This window comes from Calidris pugnax, unplaced genomic scaffold (assembly GCF_001431845.1).
Source record: "Calidris pugnax isolate Ruff unplaced genomic scaffold, ASM143184v1 scaffold38, whole genome shotgun sequence".
Classification (NCBI taxonomy): Eukaryota; Metazoa; Chordata; class Aves; order Charadriiformes; family Scolopacidae; genus Calidris; species Calidris pugnax.
The window spans coordinates 1,271,200-1,292,319 of record NW_015090995.1 but is presented as its reverse complement, the minus strand read 5'-3'; the positions used below and the strand labels follow the sequence as shown (position 1 = coordinate 1,292,319).

The 21,120-nt window shown below is 40.6% G+C and overlaps 1 protein-coding gene across 2 annotated transcripts in view; it reads left to right on the top strand.

Annotated features, from left to right (window-relative positions):
* FAM46D (family with sequence similarity 46 member D) overlaps positions 1 to 19,196 on the top strand; it is a 21,575-nt gene extending 2,379 nt beyond the window's left edge. For both annotated transcript variants that reach the window (XM_014954874.1, XM_014954873.1), the window contains exons 2-3: positions 6,321 to 6,443; positions 13,469 to 19,196. In XM_014954874.1, the coding sequence (XP_014810360.1) occupies positions 13,488 to 14,663 (1,176 nt within the window). In that variant the 5' untranslated portion in view covers positions 6,321 to 6,443; positions 13,469 to 13,487 and the 3' untranslated portion in view covers positions 14,664 to 19,196. The remainder of the gene's footprint in view (positions 1 to 6,320; positions 6,444 to 13,468) is intronic.
* The last annotated feature ends 1,924 nt before the right edge of the window (positions 19,197 to 21,120 follow it).

Below are 21,120 nucleotides of genomic sequence, written 5' to 3'. Positions count from 1 at the left end.
TCGTTGCACTGCCTTACTACGGATGTTCGTCTGCATGAATCCTAAAAACTTCATGAATTTCAGGGCGAGACTTTCCTCCCCAAATTATGAGTAGGAGAAGCAGGGTGCCCACGGCTTGCTGCCCAGTTAGATGCTGGAAGCTCCGTCATCTCATCTGGGTGGCATAAAGGTAGCCCTGGTACCTTTGGCATTTTCTAGGTGTTGAGAAAGGGCCACCCGTGTCCCCCCCCCGGGAGGTCAGAGCCTTCAGGTCACGCTCAGCCGGCCGGGATTCTCTGCCCTTAAACTATTTGGAAGTGCTCTTCAAATAAGCGTGCCTGCCTGCAGAGCAAAACTGGTTCCCAGCAACTCGGGGCCAGTATCCTGTGTCTTCCCAGCCAGGGGACCTCTCTCCTGTGCTCGCTGCCTTCTCCCGTCCACAACCACGTCTCTTTGGTACGTCTGTTAAGCCACTGCAAATTTTTAACCTTTATTTGTTATTCCATCAAAAAGAGCGTGGTTGTCAACGCGGGGATACACATTCCACGTGCTGCATTAACAGTAATAGTTTTGTTCCTAGTCCCCATAATAAGCAGCAAGGTAGGTATGAATAATGATGCGGATCACTGGTAAGGGCCAAGAAATGAATCAGAAATGAAAGTGAATCGAGAGCAGGGACTCCCCCACTTCATGCTCATGTGTTCTCCTTTAACTATAGAGTCAGGTGCGGCTTGTGTATGTCCCATTCAGAAATGTGAAAACGGTCCCTGTGTCCTTTCATCCTCCTGTGTGCTGTGGCTGCAGCGTCCAGGAGTGAGGAATAAGTGCTTGATGTGTTGAGGCGAGAATAGCAGAGTCTGGATTATACCTTCTACTCCTTTATATCTTAGCCCTCTTGCTTTCCCACAGCTTCATTTCAAGAGAACAGTAGTAATTCCTTTAATTTGCTGTTGCAGCAGACCTCTGACCCCTGGTAGTGTTGCTTGCACACCGTCCCTGCTCAGCTATGCATTAGAGGCATAACTTTACAGTAAATTTAGTTTTGTTGCCTCATTAGGCATCAGACACACAGCGCTGTAGTAAGGACTATGTGCTCTGTAGTGATTCAGCTGCCAGAAAGAGAGACGTCTAATGTCGACCCTTGTGTGCAAAGGCCTGAACTTAAATTCCTGCCCTGGAGAGCGTATCAACAAATCCTGCTCAAGTTCAGAAGTAACTGCTGACGCAGTAGGCTCTGATAATTTATGAATTCACTATAAATCAGGGAGAGATAAGTGGACCGAGTTCCTTGAGAGATCACATTGAAATCACATTGAGATTGAGTTATTCTAGAGAGTAAATTAAGCAGCATTTAGGCTGGCAGTGGAAATTCATTCATTAATTAACACTGCTTAAAGGAATGAAATCCTGCCCGTATTTTTTTTAAAATACTCCTAATCCAGATTGGTTTCATGGCCTTCCTGGTTCTGGGCTTTGATGATCAGAGGCCATCCTCAGCTGTAGCTCTGGACTCCTAGGTGTGAAGTGGGGCTCTTCACCTCCAGGACGGGTTTGGTCCCCGGACCAGGGCTTGGCCATAGCGAGGGGTGAAAATGTTGGTAGTTTGTGCTCTGCTTTGCCTCTTTCATTCATGTTGAGTACCCCTTGATGGGTAACTCTGGGATTATTGACAGTGTTTGTTGAGTTCCCATCTGCAGACGGGGATGGTATTTGTCTTATGGATGTATATCTTTAATGCCAAATGGTTTTAATGGCACAGGATGAAGCCCAAGGCACAGTTACAAGATTTGTAGGCAGACTCCAATTCAAATTTCACCATCAAACTACAGGAACCATGGAGTGAGGGATGGTTTAGTGGGACTGCACAGAGTAGAAGTGAGCTCAGAATTTATCTTCCTGGTGTCAGATGCCCATTCGTGTACATACTGGGCCAGTTCTGCTCTCATTTACACCAGAGCAAGTTCTGGTGTGAGAACTGAATTTGTGCCCTTGGGTTTCAAGCATTAAAAAAAAAAATAAATGTTTTGAAAGTTACATTCTGGCTTTTCCCCTTTGCCACCATAATCTCCATGCAAAAATAATTATTCAAAATAATTATTCAAAGCATCAGTACAGAATCTAAGATACCACAGAGAATCAGCAACGGTCCTGCTGTCTATTGCCATGCAGAGTTAGAGTGCAGTACGTAAGGGGAGAACATAGATAGCTGCAAAATTTGAGCATAAGATTGAGCATGGCTCCTTCATGTTGCAGAATTGCTCACAGATAAATCATCATTTTGGGTTTTTTTCTAGCCAAGGTGTTTTTGTGCCTCTAAAAACTGTTTCTTTCAGTATATGTTAACAAGAGAATGGTTTTTCTCCTGAAAACACTACGAACTGGTAGAGCAGATGTCAATTTATGTCAACATCAGCTGATTTTCTTCTCCATTACCCTTTCTGCTGGATCTTTGCTTATCTAGCAGGTCCTGTCTTCTTGACATCAATTGTCATGTTGAATGTTTTCTCACATTTGGTGATAGAAAGCTTGACTCAGTCTTTCTCAAAAATTGGTGTCGTCATCCACATGATGGTCATTATGCATTATTGATAGTGATGGAGAAGTCACAAATACACACATCTTTGCTGCAGGGCCTCAGCCTTTTTCTTTGGTTTATCGTTGCTTTATCTTGTCTCTGCATTTTAGTAATAGTGTCAACAGAGACATTTCGTGCTGCCTTCACCATGAAAAGAGTAGCAGTACCCTGCTCCTGCTGCTGCAGCCATAATCCTTTGTCCTGATGGAGTTTGAATGGAGTTATGCGTTTTTTTACTTTATCACAGAACTCTAGAAGACATTTCATTTATCAAAAAGCCATTTTCTGGGGGAATCCTAGCTCCCACTGATGCAGAATTAAGAATAAACTCTTGTACGGCAAGTACTTTAAAGTTAATAAATAATTCATATATTTTTCCCCACTTTTACAATGTAACTCATAAAACTGGGAAAATAGCATTAAAAGAAAATCCCACTACAGCATTGTGTAGTCAGAGAATAACTTTCTAATATGTCTGGAAATTAATACATAAAAATATGAATTAGATGTTAACATTATAAACGCAAATAGTAATATACAGAAACCATGGAAGATATAGTAATGTTTAAATAGGTTCCTAGTTTGCCCTCTTATCAGTTCTGTGAGACATGTTTCTGTGGAAGGTGCCAGCCAAGCCTGGTCCAGAAGTTTTTTCCAACTCAATTTAAACTCGCCACTTCCTGTAGCAATCACAAAGAGCCTTTCTTTGGAGGGATCCTAGACTGCTTAACAAATCAGCCTGGAGCCTCTGCCCAGAGTTCATGTCTTCTGCCATAAAATGAAAATACTTCTGGAGTGAAACAGGATAATTGCTTAATGGCAAATACTTTTATGAAATATGCAGAGCAGAGGATTGATGTAGAGAGGGCTTTATGGAACATGAGTGCATTTGTCTTCAGCTTTCTGGCTCACCCCTAGGAAAACTCTCCAAATCCATTCTACTGCTCTACATACTATCAAAATCCACCCTCAATACTTCAATGGCTCGGTACTGAAGGAAGTACAGAAGGAAGGAAAAAAACCCAAAACAACAACAAACCCAAAAAGCATTGCATTGGTAGAATGAGCTGAATGCAGCTCGCAGCAAGGCACAGCATTTTTTTGGTGTGATCAGTAAAAACAAAAGAAATCCATTCAGTTTACTGTGTGTGTCGTGTTGGAACCCTCACAAACCGGACATGACTGCAGACTTGGTGGTATCCTTTGATGCTTTCATGACCAAGGCCATCCCACAAAACAGGTTCTTGAGGACATTCTGCCACTTTTATAACTCACCAGGTCTCCCTTGGCATAGATGAGGGGAGGAAGCCTCTGGAGAGTTTCTAAGGAGAGCCTTGACTTTGTAACGCCCTCTATCCATTGAAAACAGCCCAGAATTAGGACTGTAATGGCACGCTGCACAGCTCATCCCTCTTCCTCTGGCATTTCAAGAGAAGAGGTAATTATGAAGATGGTTTATAGATGGAAAGGGAGGATTGTTTCATTCTTTACCTTGCCTGCTTTTGCTGCAGTTTAGTCATAATAACGAGAGTTTTTGATAAGTGAGCTTCGGATTGAGTCACTGGTATCTCGAGTGAGTAAATAGATTTTGGTATTAGTCTGAGGAGCTGAGCAGAGCAATCATGCGCTGCTCTTGGAATCTGGCAGGCAGAAAGGGGAGGCAAACACCTCTGGAGAGGATCCTTGGCTCTTATTCTTGCCAAGGACTCGGGGGAATCACCTTGAAATGCCCTGGGTCGGATGAGGTGTCTGAGCAGCCTCCATGCTCGCTGGAGCCCATGGGAGATGCACCCCATAGGTTTGAGGGTCAATATGTCTCATGGTGGGGCCTGGGGACACCAAAAAACAGTGACTGATGGGAATGTGTTCTCAAGCAGTATTCATGGCACAATGTGTTGGAGGGGGTAACCCACCGAGCCGTGCGTTATCTCCTAGACCCTGCTGGGTCTCATTATAGTCTTTTGCTCGTTACACGCAGAGACACAACGGTAAAAGACTTTGAAACGAGGTTGTTGGTGCATATCATCACAATTCACATTTTGAATTCAGGAATAGGAAAATATTATCTTCGAGACACAAAGTAATTGTTGACATGGTTGGGGTTTTTTTTGTTTTTACTTCAGTTAGAAAAATCCTGGGAAACACGAGTACAGAATAATGAAATGATGCACTTTTTCCTGTAATGATGGAGCCAATAAAAGGCAGCCGTTGAGAATAATGTCCCAACAGCCAAAGCACTTCATCAGTCTCAGCTGCTGCCTCTGTGAACGTATTATATAATAATGGGTGTTCTTCTCCAAAAAAATATACAGGTCTCTCTCTCTCCTTCCCCTAAATATCACCAGGGGAAGCCATTAATTCTACTCTAGTGTAAATCTATTCTATCCATTAATGGATATCATATATCCATTGAACCTTCCACCCTCACACGGCAGGAAATAACAATAGTTCATTGTTAAAACGGCTAAATGATGGTTTTGGTTTTTTTTTAAGTAACTGATTATATATTTGTCTGACTTTTCCTTCAGGAGGCCAGACTCCATGTGCTGATTCTCTTTTATCTAAGCAGCCCAGAACCCTTTTTCCTTGCCATTGAAGACATAACTGGCTTCTCACTTTCCAGAGCTCAGCCCTTGCTAGACTTAATCCTTTATTCCCAGCTGCAAACATGAGCCATCACTGCACGCATTTGGGGAGCAAGTCAGGGAACATGCACTCATTCAATTAGTACCTCATGAGTTGGAAAGCAAATGAAAGCTGCAGACAGGCCCTGGCACAGCAGGGCACAGATTGAGGAAACCGAGTACTGGGTTTCTGGCAGCAGTAAAAACAGCATATTCAGTGATAAAAATCTGACTGGCGTAGCATGGGGGAAAAATCCATAATATTCTTAATAAAATGAATAATACATTCCATACCTCCTTGGGCTATTATTTCAGCTTTTTCTGCAGATTATGCATTTATTTACACTCAAGTCATACTTGCAAAGCTATCTTTACTCAGAAGCATATGTACATTCAGTATAAAAGTTGAAATTGTGGAGCATAACTATGCAACAAGGAGTAAATTCACACATAAATCGCATCATGATGGACAGGGTCTTGGGCTAGTTTAAGGAACCTTATGTAGGTGTTAGGAACTTTGTGGGATGAGGTGCTGGAATGGAAGTTTTTGAAGGAAGGCCTAAAAAAGACTTCCTAGCTGTCAGCACATCTTGGAAATGAGAAACAAATATTTAAAAAATTTTAAAAGTTGTAATTCCTGCATAGCCAGTCAATGGGCCATTTGGTGCATGGAAATTCCAGCAACAGGCTGAATCCTGGACTTACTGTAAATGAACCGACAACCAAGTCTGCCAGGAAACAAGACCTTCCTGTCATCTGCCTGCATTTTTAGAAAGAATATGAAGCCACTACACAATTCATAATATTTAATTTTGCTGAGTTGTTATTAGTTCGAATTTTTTTGTGTGATTCCACTCGGCCCCTTCTAATCTGCATGTCTATTAATAATATTAAATTCTTATTCAAAATCCCATATAACATCCTTGGAGGATTAAGTATGACCTGAAACCCAGAGTCTTTATAAGCTCTTCTATGTCTTTCCACTGCTTTTACCTTATAATTTCCAACTTAAAAGGCTATTGTTATGACTGCAGGACTGCCAAGTTGTAATGCATGATTTATTACGTACAGCAGGTGACTGGTAGTTAACATTTATCTCAAAATGAACGTTATTGTTTGTTGGATTTTTTCTTTTCCTGCAGCTTTCCCTGGGAGGTTCGTGTCTTTGTCAGTGACAAGATGACAATTCATATTTTTACCAAAGGATCCAGTGAGTCATCCAACTAACTCCGCTGAAATACATGCTTTCCAATCGTCCTGCCACGGTAAGTCTGTGGGATTTAGCATTCTCTCTGGAAATGTTATTTGGGAGTTAGTCCATAGGATGATTCGGTAATACAAATAATGTTTACCTAAAGTAGTAACTTCTCAGTGATGATCGCAGGCCAAAATTGACCCAATATTGCATATCATACCTATTTTTTTTTTAAAGTTAGTAAAGTATTTTACAGCAAATTAGGAGACTGGCTGTGCCTCACACCGTGCTATTTACAAGGGCTTGGTTTGTTTGAACCTGGGGGCCACATAAGAGGGAAGTGATACAAAGCCATAATATATCTGGCCGTGCAAATGTTGCCCTGTGAGGGGATCCACATGCAGCTAAGAACAAGCGTACCATGAGTCATGATGGAAAAATTCAACATCCAAAAAACCCCAAATCTCCAGGATGACATAACATGGATTATGTATTCGTACTGGTTGCCCAAATTAAAATCCTTAGTTATTTTGTCCCTCCTGAGAACTCCCAGCTCATCCAGCCAATATCCTGGAACGTTTCAGTCGAGTTGTAGGGTACTCAGTTCCTTTTCCCAGCTTTGTGCTGTAGGGGAGTACAGCTGCCCTTGGGTTGTACCGCTCTGCAGATCATTTTCATTTGGGAGAAGGGGCTGTGCAGGCTGGTACATGACTCCGTTGCTTTTCCCTGTTCCTTGGGTTGAGTTGGAGAAAAGGTAGGACACTTTTTTCTTGATAAAGTCTCTCTTCCTTTTCTGCTTACTTGTTCTGCTCTTGAAGGTGATATTCTGTGGCACAGTCCAAGCAAACTGCTTTCTGCTTAAATGTATTTTGCACCGTTATCTCACAGGAGAAGAGCATATGGCCTCGAGTTATTATTTGTTATTTCAGGGTAACTAGATGGTAACTGTACTGAAAAGTTATGGCAACTCATGCGTTATCTCATGATAGCAGGATAAATAAACAGTATCTTCACTGCATGCATTAACATTAATGGAAGGAAAAACTCGTGAAAAACATTGTCAAACCAGTTTAAATATGTCCCCATTTAGGTTGCCCCAGATGCTTTACTGCTTCTACTTGTCTCATACACATTTAAATTATCACTGGGCCTCCTTCCACATTTGACATTCTTGCCTTCAGAGCTCATGCCAGCTGCAGTCCTTAATTCAGTAAGCATGCAAAAAACTTTAAAATGTCCAACAGAACAGGGAAATGCATCTTTGAATTAAAATAAAGCTTTAGCTTTAATAAATAAAGCTACTCAAGGGAGGTCATCCTGCCTCTCTGCTCTGCCCTGGCAAGGCCCTAGCTGGAGTACTGTGTCCAGTTCTGGGCTCTCCAGTTCAAGAAGGACGAGGAACTGCTGGAAAGGATACAGCAAAGGGCCACAAAGATGGTTAAGGGCCTGGAGCACCTCTCCTACGAGGAGAGGCTGAGGGACTTGGGTCTTTTTAGTCTTGAGAAGAGAAGGCTTAGGGGAGATCTAATTAACGCATACAAATACTTAAAGGGAGGGTGTCAGGGAGACGGGGCTGGTCTTTTCTCAGTGGTGCCCAGTGACAGGACAAGAGGAAAAGAGCACAAACTTGAGTATAAGAAGTTCCACCTAAACGTGAGGAGAAACTTCTTTACTGTGAGACTGGTAGAGCACTGGAACAGGCTGCCCAGGGAGGTGGTGGAGTCTCCTTCTCTGGAGACATTCAAAACCCACCTGGACAAGTTCCTGTGCAACCTGCTGTAGGTAGACCCACTCCAGCCGGCGGGTTGGACTAGATGATCTCCAGAGGTCCCTTCCAACCCCATATGAGTCTATGATTCTATAATTCTATAATAATTTTATAAAATTAAAATAAAGCTTTAGCAAGGTATCATGGAAATCCTTAGTGATGCATATAATATGTGTGCAGCAAAGCCAATACAGAGATCTAAGGGCATCTCTGGGGTAACCCCCAAACTACAGCAGCCAAGACAAGGCATTTTGTTTGATCTGTAGAAGGTCCCTTCGCAGCCGATTTCAAATGCAAACAAAATAAAGACAATTGGAACACTAAAATATTCCATGTAATTGTTGTAAAACAGACAAATCGGGGAGCAGATAAAAGCAAAGGGAAGAGAATGGAGCTAATGCAGCTGCACAAAAACTACTTCAGATGTGTTCTGCTGGAGAATGCCAGCACATCTCAAACCCTTTGAAAATACACTGAAGCGACATTACGGAGTATAAAAAGAGAATCTTAAACAGTTTATCAGTAAAATATGGACTAAATTTGATGAGACTGTCCTCTAGGCTGTAAGTATCTGTTTCTATGAAAGTTGTGTGGAACATGAGAGCTGTCATTAACGTGGCAGATTTTCTTCATTCAGATGTAAAGCCAGATCTCCTTTTATTTTGTTGATGGAGCTGGCGTATGGCAGAGCGCTAAGAGGCGGTTAACTAAGTCTTTTAGCATCATTGGAAAACCAAACTCCTCGTGGTTTGGTCAAAATCCTCATGAAAAAAGTTAGAACCTCAAATTTCTGTATAACTATGTTTAATGGTCCCACAGTAACTAAACACTTTTCCACATTGCAACCCCTTCATCAAGCTGAAAGTGACCACTCAAGGACAAGTTGTAACTTGAATTAGAGAAATATTTTTCTAACCTTATAATAAGGATAATATATCCCAAAACTTGACTAGGTCTGATCCATCATATTCTGTGCTTCTCTAGCCAGTGCATGTAAAAGAAAACACCCTGAAAACTACTTTTCCTCATTGCTTTATCTGCCAGAGATCTTCAGTCAGGCAAGATTCAGGGTCCATTGCAGTTTCTAGTTACATTTTAAATCCCATAAACAAAAAAACTAAGAAAAATCACTAGGAGACAGTCTCAATAAGTTACAAATACTGATGGAGTGAGGAAAAAACCCAACCCTGTTTTCAACAAACAATTTCGAAACCTATTTGTGCCTTTCACTGCCGCAGTGCTAGAGTTTATGCAGCCTTCCATTTGCCCACATACAGACTCTAACATAGGAAAACACTGAATGAAACACATGAAATGCTTTTGGGTATTCACATGGAAGAAGTTACAGGAGCTGAATTCTTTGACAGTGCAGCAGGGCAGAGCTGGGGAAGGCTGGGACTGGGGGTGCTGGCGAGTAAGAGTTCCCAAAGTTTGTGTCACTGGTGTGGTTACCCTAAATGGCATCAATCTGGTGCTGGCAAAGGGGCAGTGGGATATACCTGCCTCCAGGGATCATTCTCCATTGCAAACATCACCAGTTTCCAAAGAATAAAGTGATTTTCCAGCCTCTCTTCCCATAAACTGACCCACCCCCAGCATTCACTTGTGTTTGGCTTCGTCTGGCTGCTGCAGTCACAAGCAGTGAGTTGCCTTCCCTTCACCCCTTGATCTCTTGTTTGACTAATTATAGACTCAATACTGCTGCTGATTTATTGCAACTGAGGCTTACTTGCATTAATAATGACTCCTGACGTTAGCCTGAGCACCTCAGTAAATAAATTTGGTACTGCTTTAAGAAATAAGGTTCCTAATGACTATAAAATTGCCTGGAAATTGTTCTTGTTGTCAGATAAGATTAAGGAAAAGAGCAAGAGAAAGTCCTTCTAGGAAAGTGCAGGGTTATGTACTGGGTTGCAAACTGCAAGCAAATTAGTAAATAATACTAATAATAATTTTTAAAGTTTATTTAGGTCTATCTGTAAATTAATTACATTCTTGACAACTCAATTCCTGTTTTTCCTAGGATATTTTCCTTACTTGTCAAAGGTGAAGGCATTATTTCAGCCCATAATTCTTAGTATTTATCATAAGACATTTCTCAGACGTTAATGTTAAGGCTCTGAACTCACAAAGCATATCTGCATTCTCCATTAATCACCTTAGAGAAATGATATTTTGAGGTATGACTCTCCAACACAAAAGAGATATTTAATGACATTACCTATTCCTGTCGTTTTTAAATCTTAGTATGTTGCAATAAAATCTAACATAACTAAAAATGTGTAGCAATAAAGAAAGTATTTCTAAGCTTATTTAGGGTTACTTCCATCTTCTGACTTTCAAAAAGTGTTTGAAGAGGGTCCCTCTGCTAAAAAAGGGGGTTGAATTTCAACGTTCCCTTCTCTAAGCCCTTTCCTCACATCACAGCATTAACCTTGAAAAGGTCTCTCAAAGTTTTGTGATATTAGACCCATCACATAACAAAAGCTACTGCTTGTACAACAATTCTGACAAACGATAAATTTGCTAATAGATTGTTAGAGCTGGTCCACCATAATCTGACGTATCAGTAACACAAACACAGCAGCAAAAGGTTTATACAAAAACCTCTCCTCCTGACCTTCTCACTGCACCCAGTGTTGTGCTACTTCCAAAAGTCACAGTGCCTTTCTGTAACAGCTATTTTTTGATGATAAAAATGGTCCTGGGATGTCATAAAAGCTATGAAGGATGGATAGAAGTTTTTCATAATAATGATTTGTGGTAATAAAGCAGTTAGCATGGAATCAAAACAATAAATAGCTAGTGGTAGTCATAGGCATGTAAAATAGCCAGTTCCATGGATGGCAATTTCTCTCCCTTTCGTTTTTTCTAAATGCCTGCAGAAATGTGTGTATTTCTGAGTACGTATGTAATGTTATGTATATGGACATAAGCATAATATGCAACATAAATAATACCAGAAACTATGTGGTTGTGTCAGAACTGTAGGACTGAATCCAAGACCTTCATGCCATCAATTCAGCACCAATTAAACTCCCAACTCTGGGCCTGATTTACCCAACTTTTAAAGCTTGCATTTAACTTCAAACATATGCTTAGTTCCATTCTTTCTAATGAGACCAGAAAGGTGCTTGAAATCACATATGCTCTTGATTCGCTTACTTTGGAGCTGCAACTATAGTAGAAGGGTGTGAAAAAATAGCTCTGTGATATTCCCAAGGCATTTGTCAGTTCACAAGTTACTTGAAATTACTAAAATACAGAACATGGAATCTGAAGGCGAGGGAAGGAAAATAGATGACAACGTACATATGTAGTCACTACTGATTAAGGAACAGCAGCGTAGACTTTTCGGTAGTGTTATTACTCACTATGATTTTACTTTATTTTTATTCTTGAGCTTTAGCTGAAAAAAATATGGTTTAGCCATCTGTCTGCAAAAACATGTCTCACTGCTGCAGTGCTACGTTTGCAGTGTTCCCAGATACCCAAAAGTCACTTTTTTACATGAGTGGTGACTCGCTGAGCCACCTCAGATCATACCTGAACATCACTGGAGCTTTGCATCTCCGGTCACTTTTCTTCAATCCTTCCAAACTCCAGCTTTGCATCAGCCCGGCCGGGAGACAAAGCTTTCTCTGGGCAGTGGTTCCCATTCTTCTGAGAAACAGCCATCTGCCTGCATGGGATTTCTGAGTTTTTCCATGGAAAATACGTTACGACATTCAGTGTCACGTTATAGTTCCCATCCTGTTTGTATACGGTATTAAGGAATACAGTCATCTCTATTTTTATATTCTTTTTAGGTGCTCGGGTAGTGTTTCAACAGCAATGAACTAAATTCCCTTGCTACGTAACAAATAATTTATTGCAATTAGTTTCAAATTATTTTCAGTTTCCCTGAACACTCTCTGCACTAAAGCTCCCACAAACCCAAGAGAAATATTCTTAAAACAAGCCTTAGTTAATACATTCAACAAAAAAGGAGAAAGCAAAATTATAATGTTTGTGCCAAAAAAAAAAAGAGAAGGAATTCCTTTCAGTAATCAAAATGGTTTTCTGTACCTCCATCTATAAACTGTGTAAACAGCAGCCTACCATGGGCTGAGGATATCCCTGTCTGACTCAGGAGAGTAAAGAAATGCCCAAAATAACTGTATTGACATAGGACATCAATGTCATTACACCTTAGAGACCTAAGGCTCAGTGACGTTTGATTTTCTGTTGTTCCTTAAGTTGTCTACTTAATGTAATCACGCCTCATTATATAGTTCTATGATTGCATTCAATTATATTCACCATATACATAAATAAAATTTAAAGAATTAAGGAGTCACATTCCCATTGCAAAAAAATTAATTAAAGTTTGCATATGATCAATTAGAAAAATTTTGAAGCAAACTTTGCGGGGTTTGCAACTTTTTCTTTCTGATGGTAAAATGTAAATAAATTATCCGTGCTAAGGTCTATCTGCTTGCTAGCTATGATGATTGGAAGACAAGACATAATTTTAAACTGAGGAATTCCAGAGCCTGAGCTTTATCCCCTCTATTCTCTAAACACTTCTTTACAGGCTTTCTTGTGAGGTTTTAGGGTACCAGTGCAGACTGGAAGGGGTTTTCTTATCGGTTCTGCCAACCATTAATGTGGGAACAGGGTTAATGGGTTAGAAGGAAAATAGTTTGCGTCAGAAACATAGTGGAAACAGCTTAGTGGTTATCAGACATCCAGTTCTTAAATGGTAACAAGTGGTATTAAAGGATGCGTGCGTATAGATGATCCATAGAGACTAAAGTACAGCCAAGGCATATGGCAAGATAAACAATGAGAATGTGGCATCAACCCTGCTTTTTAAACAGACTTCCTGGTCTTTCAGCAGTTTCAACAATGCCAGTCACTGAAGATAGAGGGAGATTTCTAGGCGAGATGGAAAGAACAAATTTGCTCATTTTGCTCATTTTAGCTCTTCACAGTGAAATTTGTTTGGATTTTCATTATAACCACCAAGTATTAACTTTGAGCATTTTTAAATGAAGTCTATATGGTTTACTGCATTTACTTTGAGTCATGGATTATACAATAACACAATGGTTTCTCAGCAGGATTAAAACCTGAGTACATTAAAATTCAATTAAAAGCCTGTGACAAGTGCAGTGGTTGACTCACACCGTTAACGGGGATTGTGTCTCTGTAAAATGAACTGCTTTGTCACTGCATCGAGGAAGGAAGGAAGATATATGTTTGCTATAACCAAGTGAAATGTCAGGCTCTCTTGTACTGGAGCAAGTTCTAACATTTGTCTCTTAATTTCTGTTTCTCTCTAGTTAGCCAATCGACATCACGATGACTGAGGACTTAGACCACAGATTCAGTAGTCTCACCTGGGATCAGATTAAAATCCTGGATCAAGTTTTAGCTGAGGTCATACCTATTCATGGGAGAGGCAATTTTCCAACCCTGGATGTAAAGCCAAAGGATATCATTCATGTGGTAAAGGAACAGCTCATTGAAAAGCAAATCAACATCAGGGATATCCGCCTGAATGGTTCGACAGCCAGTCACATCCTAGTAAAGCAGAACGGAACCAGTTACAAGGACCTAGACATCATTTTTGGGGTGGAACTTCCAAGTGAGCTTGAGTTCCAGGTTGTTAAGGAAGCAGTTCTTAACTGCCTATTGGACTTCTTGCCAAAATGTGTTAATAAGGAAAAAATCACCGCTCAGACCATGAAAGATGCCTACGTGCAGAAGATGGTCAAAGTCTCCACCGACCACGACCGCTGGAGTCTCATCTCGCTGTCAAACAACAGCGGCAAGAACGTGGAATTAAAGTTTGTCAACTCGCTCAGACGGCAGTTTGAGTTCAGCGTGGACTCCTTCCAGATCATACTGGACTCCATACTGAATGTTTACAGAGCAACAGACTGCAAACTGACAGAAGACTCTCACCCCACTGTCATCGCCGAGAGCATGTATGGAGACTTCAACGAAGCAATGGACCACTTGAAGTACAAACTGATTTCCACACGGAACCCGGAGGAGATCAGAGGAGGTGGCCTCCTGAAGTACAGCAATCTCCTGGTTCGTGACTTTAAGCCGGCAGATGAGGCTGAAATTAAATCTCTGGAACGCTACATGTGCTCCAGGTTCTTCATTGATTTTCCAGATGTTGCTGAGCAGCAAAGGAAAATTGAGTCATATCTGCGCAACCACTTCATTGGGGAAGAGAAGAGCAAGTATGACTACTTGATGACTCTGCGTGGAGTGGTAAACGAGAGCACAGTCTGTCTCATGGGACACGAACGAAGACAAACTCTGAATATGATCACAATCTTGGCTTTGAAAGTGCTCGGAGAACAAAATATCATCCCAAACGCAGCTAATGTAACATGCTATTATCAGCCTGCTCCATATATCAGTGACAGAAACTTCAGCAATTACTACATTGCTCACGGACAACCGCCTATCATCTACCAGCCATACCCATTTCACATACAGATGCAAAGCGGCATGGTTTAGGAACACGATAACCTCCTCAGCACTTAGGCTCGTCTCTCTTTCCAGTTCTCGCCGTAATAAAGGCCTCATTAAAGCAACTTTTATCATCACTTTTGATTTAAGGACATATTTTTGTGCAAGTTGCCAAAGTTATTTATTTGGTCAATGTCTAAATCACCATTAAGCAGATCGTAAAATAAGTGAAACGTCTATCATTCATGAAGTATTTATACCCTTATGTGTGTTTGGGCTATATTTTTTTTTTTTCAATGTAAAGAGAAGGATATAAATTATTCTAATTTTATAAAATGAGATGCACTAAGTTCTGGATTCTAAAAGATTCTTAAGCAAAATTAAAATAGTTTAAAAGAAAAATTAAGCCAAGAAAATACCTCTCAGTAGAAATGCCTGATTTTAGAAGAGTTTGTGTTCTGGGTACGTTGAAGTAGACCATCTTATCAGTTATATCCGTGCAGTTCCAGCAACATTTATTTGCAGCACCTTTTGAAAATACACACTGATGGGCTGTCTCTTGGTGGTTTGAGCTCTGCTTTACAGGCTCTGGTTGGATCCCATCAGAGATGTGAGGTCCCTCTCCTCTCCAGAGGACTGTTTAATAACAGTTAGCAGGAAACATCCCTAGCGAGAGCAGGCTCAGCATTTTTGCGTATCCAAAATTTCCACTGATCCAAGTGAGAGATTCAGCTGCTTAAGTAATGCAGCGTTGGACCCCAGGATCTGCCTCACAGATAATGAAAGTTGTAAGAGATGCAACTATTTTGGTTAAATTGGTCTTGAAAAACAAGGTAATAGCATGAGAAAGAAGGTGAAAATTGAGCACATAGGGTTTGCTTTCTATTGCTAATTTGTTATTGATCAGAGATGCTTTAATGCATAATAAACAGAGTCAGGAAAAAACAAAAAGCCCAGGACTGTGGGTTTTTTTAGGTGAATTAAAACAAATCCTTGGCAGTGGCATTTGAAAAAATATTTTATACTAGCAATGTCCTGTATATGTTTAAATATCTGCACACATACACTAGTAGCAAATGACGATTTCTCTTACGATCAGGAAGTAAAACCTTAGTTACAAGTTTTTTTGGGGGTGTTTACCAAAGATAAGTTTTAAACATGTCACATAAGTGCCTCCCTGTGCCAGTTGCTCCATGAAAGTCGTAATGCTGTTGGCAATCGTGCTAGAGAGCACCTGAATTGCAAAAAGGGCAACGTAAGCCCATGGTAGTTCCACCGATGGGTCACAAAGCGTTTGTAGCGCTGAAGGTCAGAGAGGTTTGCACCATTTGCTTCAGGTTTGGGACAGATGGATGTAAGGTGTCCTCAGCAAAACTCCTCCAGTTTAGATGCTGAATATGGTACAAGAAGGAATAGAAGTGAAGAGGAGATTTGGAATGGGTGTGGGTGTAAAATTGGAACAGCCAACTGGACACGCAAGCAGTAGAGTTTCTTGCATCTGATGCTTAACACGTCACCGTGTCATACTCTGAGTCCATTCCTGGTACATCACTGTGTGTCCCCCTTGTCATTTCAAAAACACCAACTACATTTTTATCTATTTACAACAGGTGTCAGGTCTTAGAAATTTCTGCTACTTGGGAAAGAGTGTATGATTTATTTTACACAGAAATATGCTACGCACCACTATTTTAAATCAAACATTTCTAGAATCTCTAAGGTCTATGAAGTCCTATTACCAGTGAAATGTAGCTTTCCTTTTTCCCATCGTATGCCTGTACAGTAGAACAAAGATCTGTTTAAAGACAACTTTGCTGACCATCATCACTAAAGTCACCTCTTTTCTGTAAAATATAGTGCAAAAACCAGTGTTTCTGTAACATAAGAAGGGTATACTAATCTACTTGGAAGCTGATTCATTTTATGATGTCTTTCATCAATATAGTACTACTATTTTTGCTAATTTTTCAAGTATGTCAAGTTCCATGTCTAAAAGCACACTTTATTCCACTTCCACTAGTATCTTTCCATTGGCTAAACTATAATTAATAAAAATCAGCAGTTTTAATTGCTATGTTATCAAATACGATAACACCCTATTTGCATGTAAGCACTTCTAGGGATTTCCCCCTGTCGGAAGCAAAATGGACTGAAACATGACAGATTCCTTTTTTTTTTTTTTTTTAATTGGACTGTTTAGAGTTCAAAGGGAACTTTTACATTTATTTTGGTATTTGCCAAATTAAATAGCACTGTGAAATTCTGTAAGAGCCTTATGTAGGTCATGTCCCTGCTAACGCTTGGGCTTCAACCCTTGGCACGTGTGATCTGCGGGGCTGAAGAGCTGAAAGCTGGACTGGGCACAGCTGGGACTTTCCACTGAAATTGCAGGGGGTCAGGCATCCAAATGCCTTGAGTTTCAGGAGGAACTGGGCTCCTAAACTCCCTAAATTTGGTTTAAAATCTTCAGTCCATCTGCATTGGCCTGTGACCTTAATGTAAGGTAGCCACATCAACTTGTTACTCCTCCTGGTTTCCTTGCTTGCTGGGTGGAGAAATGGGTTGATCTCCTCAAGAACTGGGAAACAGGCCAGCCCAGAAGGAGTGTTTTCAACATGATCCATTACCTGGAGAAATATTTCAAAAAGTTAGGTGTTTGGTTTTTTTTTTAACAAACAAGTAGAAACATGTATCACCCTGTATAAAGGACTATAATTCTATTTTGACTGGGATATTGTGAATATTATCAGGAATGGTGAACTAACTCTGGATTTGTATAAACCAGCCTGTCCACTTGTACAGCAACTGTTTATTTAAATATATCTATTTAATTCTGTTACGTCTCTGTTTATACATCCAGGTTAGGTAAGGAAGGACTCTGTGAAAGTCCATGGAGTTAGTGGGAAGAATCCACCTAACTGTAATGGGCTGTGGGTGCAACCCCAGAAAAGAGTAAAGGACTATGTGAGTACCTAGAGGTAAAGGTACAAAGACATCAATATGCAAAAATGTCTCAGGTATAAATAAACCCTTTAAAGTTATTGAAAAAGGTCTTGTATTTCTTACCTAGAGGTAGTTCAATCTTGAAAGTTAAGTGAGGTTTATGTAGAAGTATATATAAAATCTCACCTATCTACACATACACGGGCAATTAACAAAATGTGATGGTTTTAAATATTTCCTTCCAAATGTTATATTGATACCTGGCAGCAGTATGTGACCTCAAGAGTGTTTTTTAAGGTAGCAGTGATTCTGTGGACTAATACTGAAAAGGGGATGATGATTAGGCTGCTGCTTGCAAAACGTTGATATCAATGTGTAAGATGAAATATTGTAACCTCCTCTCCAGTTGTCACTGATTTTACTATGTGCGGATATAAATCTACAAAGAATTGAGAGTTTTCTCAGTACCAGTCTCCTGAGCTTCATGTTTACATTATAATTATATCTTGTTGTTACAATCTGTTCAATAATTATAATACCTGGAAACTGTAATGCTGATTTTATTTAATCACATAAAACTTCTTAAGGTTTACAGCTTAAAGTAATCTAATGTTGTCGGGACCTAAGTGTTAAAGTTTCAAATGCTTTCCTCAAAAATGTCCTTTGAATTTTGTGTTACGTTGTAAAAGGTCTATTTGAAGCATATACTTTATGGTAGTTCCTTTAAAATGTAATTTGTGAGCTTTATACTCGACACATTACAAAGGTTTTTTTGCAATGGGTAAAAAGAAATGTGAAATTGTCCTCAGTCGAGATGTGGTATCGTCCGTTGTGTTGCACTGAGCCTGCAGATCTGTGAAACCATGGATCTGATTTATCACTTCAATTTCCTAGCTGTTTAATTTGGACTGACGTTAGAGAAGTTACTTCAACATAAATGCAGAGTTACACAGGTGTGTACCCAGCGGGATTTGTAAACTGCCCGGAGAAAGGAGAGCAGAGAGGGTTTGGCAGGTCAGCACGACTCCTAAAGCTCAGTTTTTGTTTGATACGTTTTTCTATTAAACTAAACAAATGGAAGGGTTTTCAGGACAAAGATGCAGATGAAAGAAGCAGCGTTTCACTTAATGTGCCATCTAAAGCTGTTGAAAAAATATTGTAATGCTAAAAATGTGTACTAATCACAAATTTGTAGGTCATTAGTCCACAGTGTTGACTAGTGCCTTTGGGTATTTGGGGAACGATCATTAAAATAACTTTCTTGTTTAATGTATGATTTGCTTGTAATACCTTCATTATTCTGGTTGGCCATCAGTTCCAGCGTGCAGACTTCTTCTAGCAGCCAAACTGGCCTGTTAGAGCTCCAAGAGTGCTAAATATTTGGGTTATGCTTTGGTAGGTTGAAAAAAGCACCAACTCCAGTTGACCACTGATCTGCTGTCAGACCTGCCCTGAAGGTCACAGAACATCTGGGCTCTCCTTAGTGTCTCTGATACATTGGAATGGCTCTGCGCTAGTCGTCCAACAGGCTTGTGTCAAATATTCACATTTTAAGTGCCTAGATATATATATATCTATATATTTATACAATAAAAACATGACTGTCTGCTGGGTAAATAAAATGAGTACTTAACTTGACAAATGATTTGACTTTGACATATGCCTAAAAATACATTTTACCTACATTTAATGCACATTCCCGTAGATCTAAACACATATTTCTCCAGGCTCTCCCAATTTCTGTTGAGTATGAACATGGCCAATGCCAGTGATGTTGGACCAAGGTCGGAGAAACTCCTACAAACCCTGAGTTTGCAGTGAGATGACACAGTCACATCCAGTTAAATTTCTGATTGCTGAGTTGGATTTTCTGGTTTTTGGGGATTTGGTTTTTTTTTTTGGTCTGGTGGGTTGTTTTTTTTGTTTCATGGGCTGGATTTTGGACTACTGCTTATTGATTCAGCCATATACTTTTAAAAAGACAAGACAATATTGTTTTTTCTTCCTGGGAGTGTCAATATTATAAGGGGTAATGGTTTCAGACTGAAAGAGGGGAGGTTTAGATGAGATCTCAGGAAGAAATTCTTTCCTGTGAGTGTGGTGAGAGCCTGGCCCAGGTTGCCCAGAGAAGCTGTGGCTGCCCCATCCCTGGAGGGGTTCAAGGCCAGGCTGGATGGGGCTTGGAGCAACCTGGTCTGGTGGGAGGTGTCCCTGCCCAGGGCAGGGGGTGGAACTGGATGATCTTTCAGGTTCCTTCCAACCCAAACCATGCTGTGATTCTATGAATACCCTGTTAGATACTCTGGAGCCTCCAGTGCTTTACAGAGGAGGGGAAGGAACATGCCAGAGGTTTTAGCCCCATGTGAGAGCTTGGAAATTCCTGACTTGAGTGTTTATTGCCTTTTAGCCTCTCGTGGTGGTGTCTGTGCAGTGAAGAGACATGCCAAGGTTCACATACGGCAAAGATGGTGGAAAAGGGGAGGAAAAGCAGCTGGGATTGCTGTGCCTCAGCCTTATTGCCCAAAATATGCCCTTTCACCTGTTTTTCACAGTGGAAGCCTTCCCCCTTTTTTTTGACCAGTAATAACCACTTAATCATAATTTCATTTCCTGACCATTTCTTTTCTTTTATACAGCCAGCCTTCCTCTTAATAAAACAGTAAGTGGGGAAATGGGAAGGCAGCCCACATAGGGGAGTTTCCTTTCCTCACCAGACACTTTCCTGAAGAATTTAAAATCTAAGGAAATACATGAAGGTAATGGAGGGCTGTTTTGTTTTTTAGTCCCTGCCACCCCCTGTTTTTTCTGCTCCATCAGTCTCCATCATTAAGTACTATTTCATAAGCAAGTGATTTTCTTCTTACCAGCTGCTTCCATATTCAGCTCCATTTCATCTTGTACCATTGCAGAACCTGTGTTTCTGAAATCACAATTAGTTACCATGGAAAGCAATTCAATACCGTAATAAATACACTCAAAGGCTGCTCACTCAGCTATGTATTACAAAATAAAAATTAAAAAAAAAGTCCTCCAGAGAACTGGATCCAGATTACGTACATATGTTTATGGGCGAGCATGTGCTTGTATGTACACAGGTTAATGTAATTTTTTATTATACTTTCCTTGCATGCTGGGTGCATGTGAACACAGACAGCACAGCTGAACCCCACCAAGGTGCAGCCCTACTCCTTTGCAAGCCCTGCCCTCCCATATCAGTCCCTTTTCCCCCATCCTATATATCATTTTCCTGCAAATACTCTCATCCTGTTGTTGATACGAATTTATTTCGCACTCGTTCTGTTTCGCTTTCTGGGACAGACAGGAACATGATGCTGCCCATATGCTCCTGTATTTCTGCGCACACACAACCGGCGGCGTTTCAGCATCCTCGGCAGCTTTGCCATCCCCTTTTCCCTGCAGAGAGGTGGTGTTGGGACCACGACAAGTCTGGGCTCAAGACGTTGATGCCACCCCATGCTGCTCTCACCATTCATGCCCACAATTTCTTCCTTGAGCCTTTTATCAGCTCCTGACATTTTCCAGACAATGGGCTGACATTGCA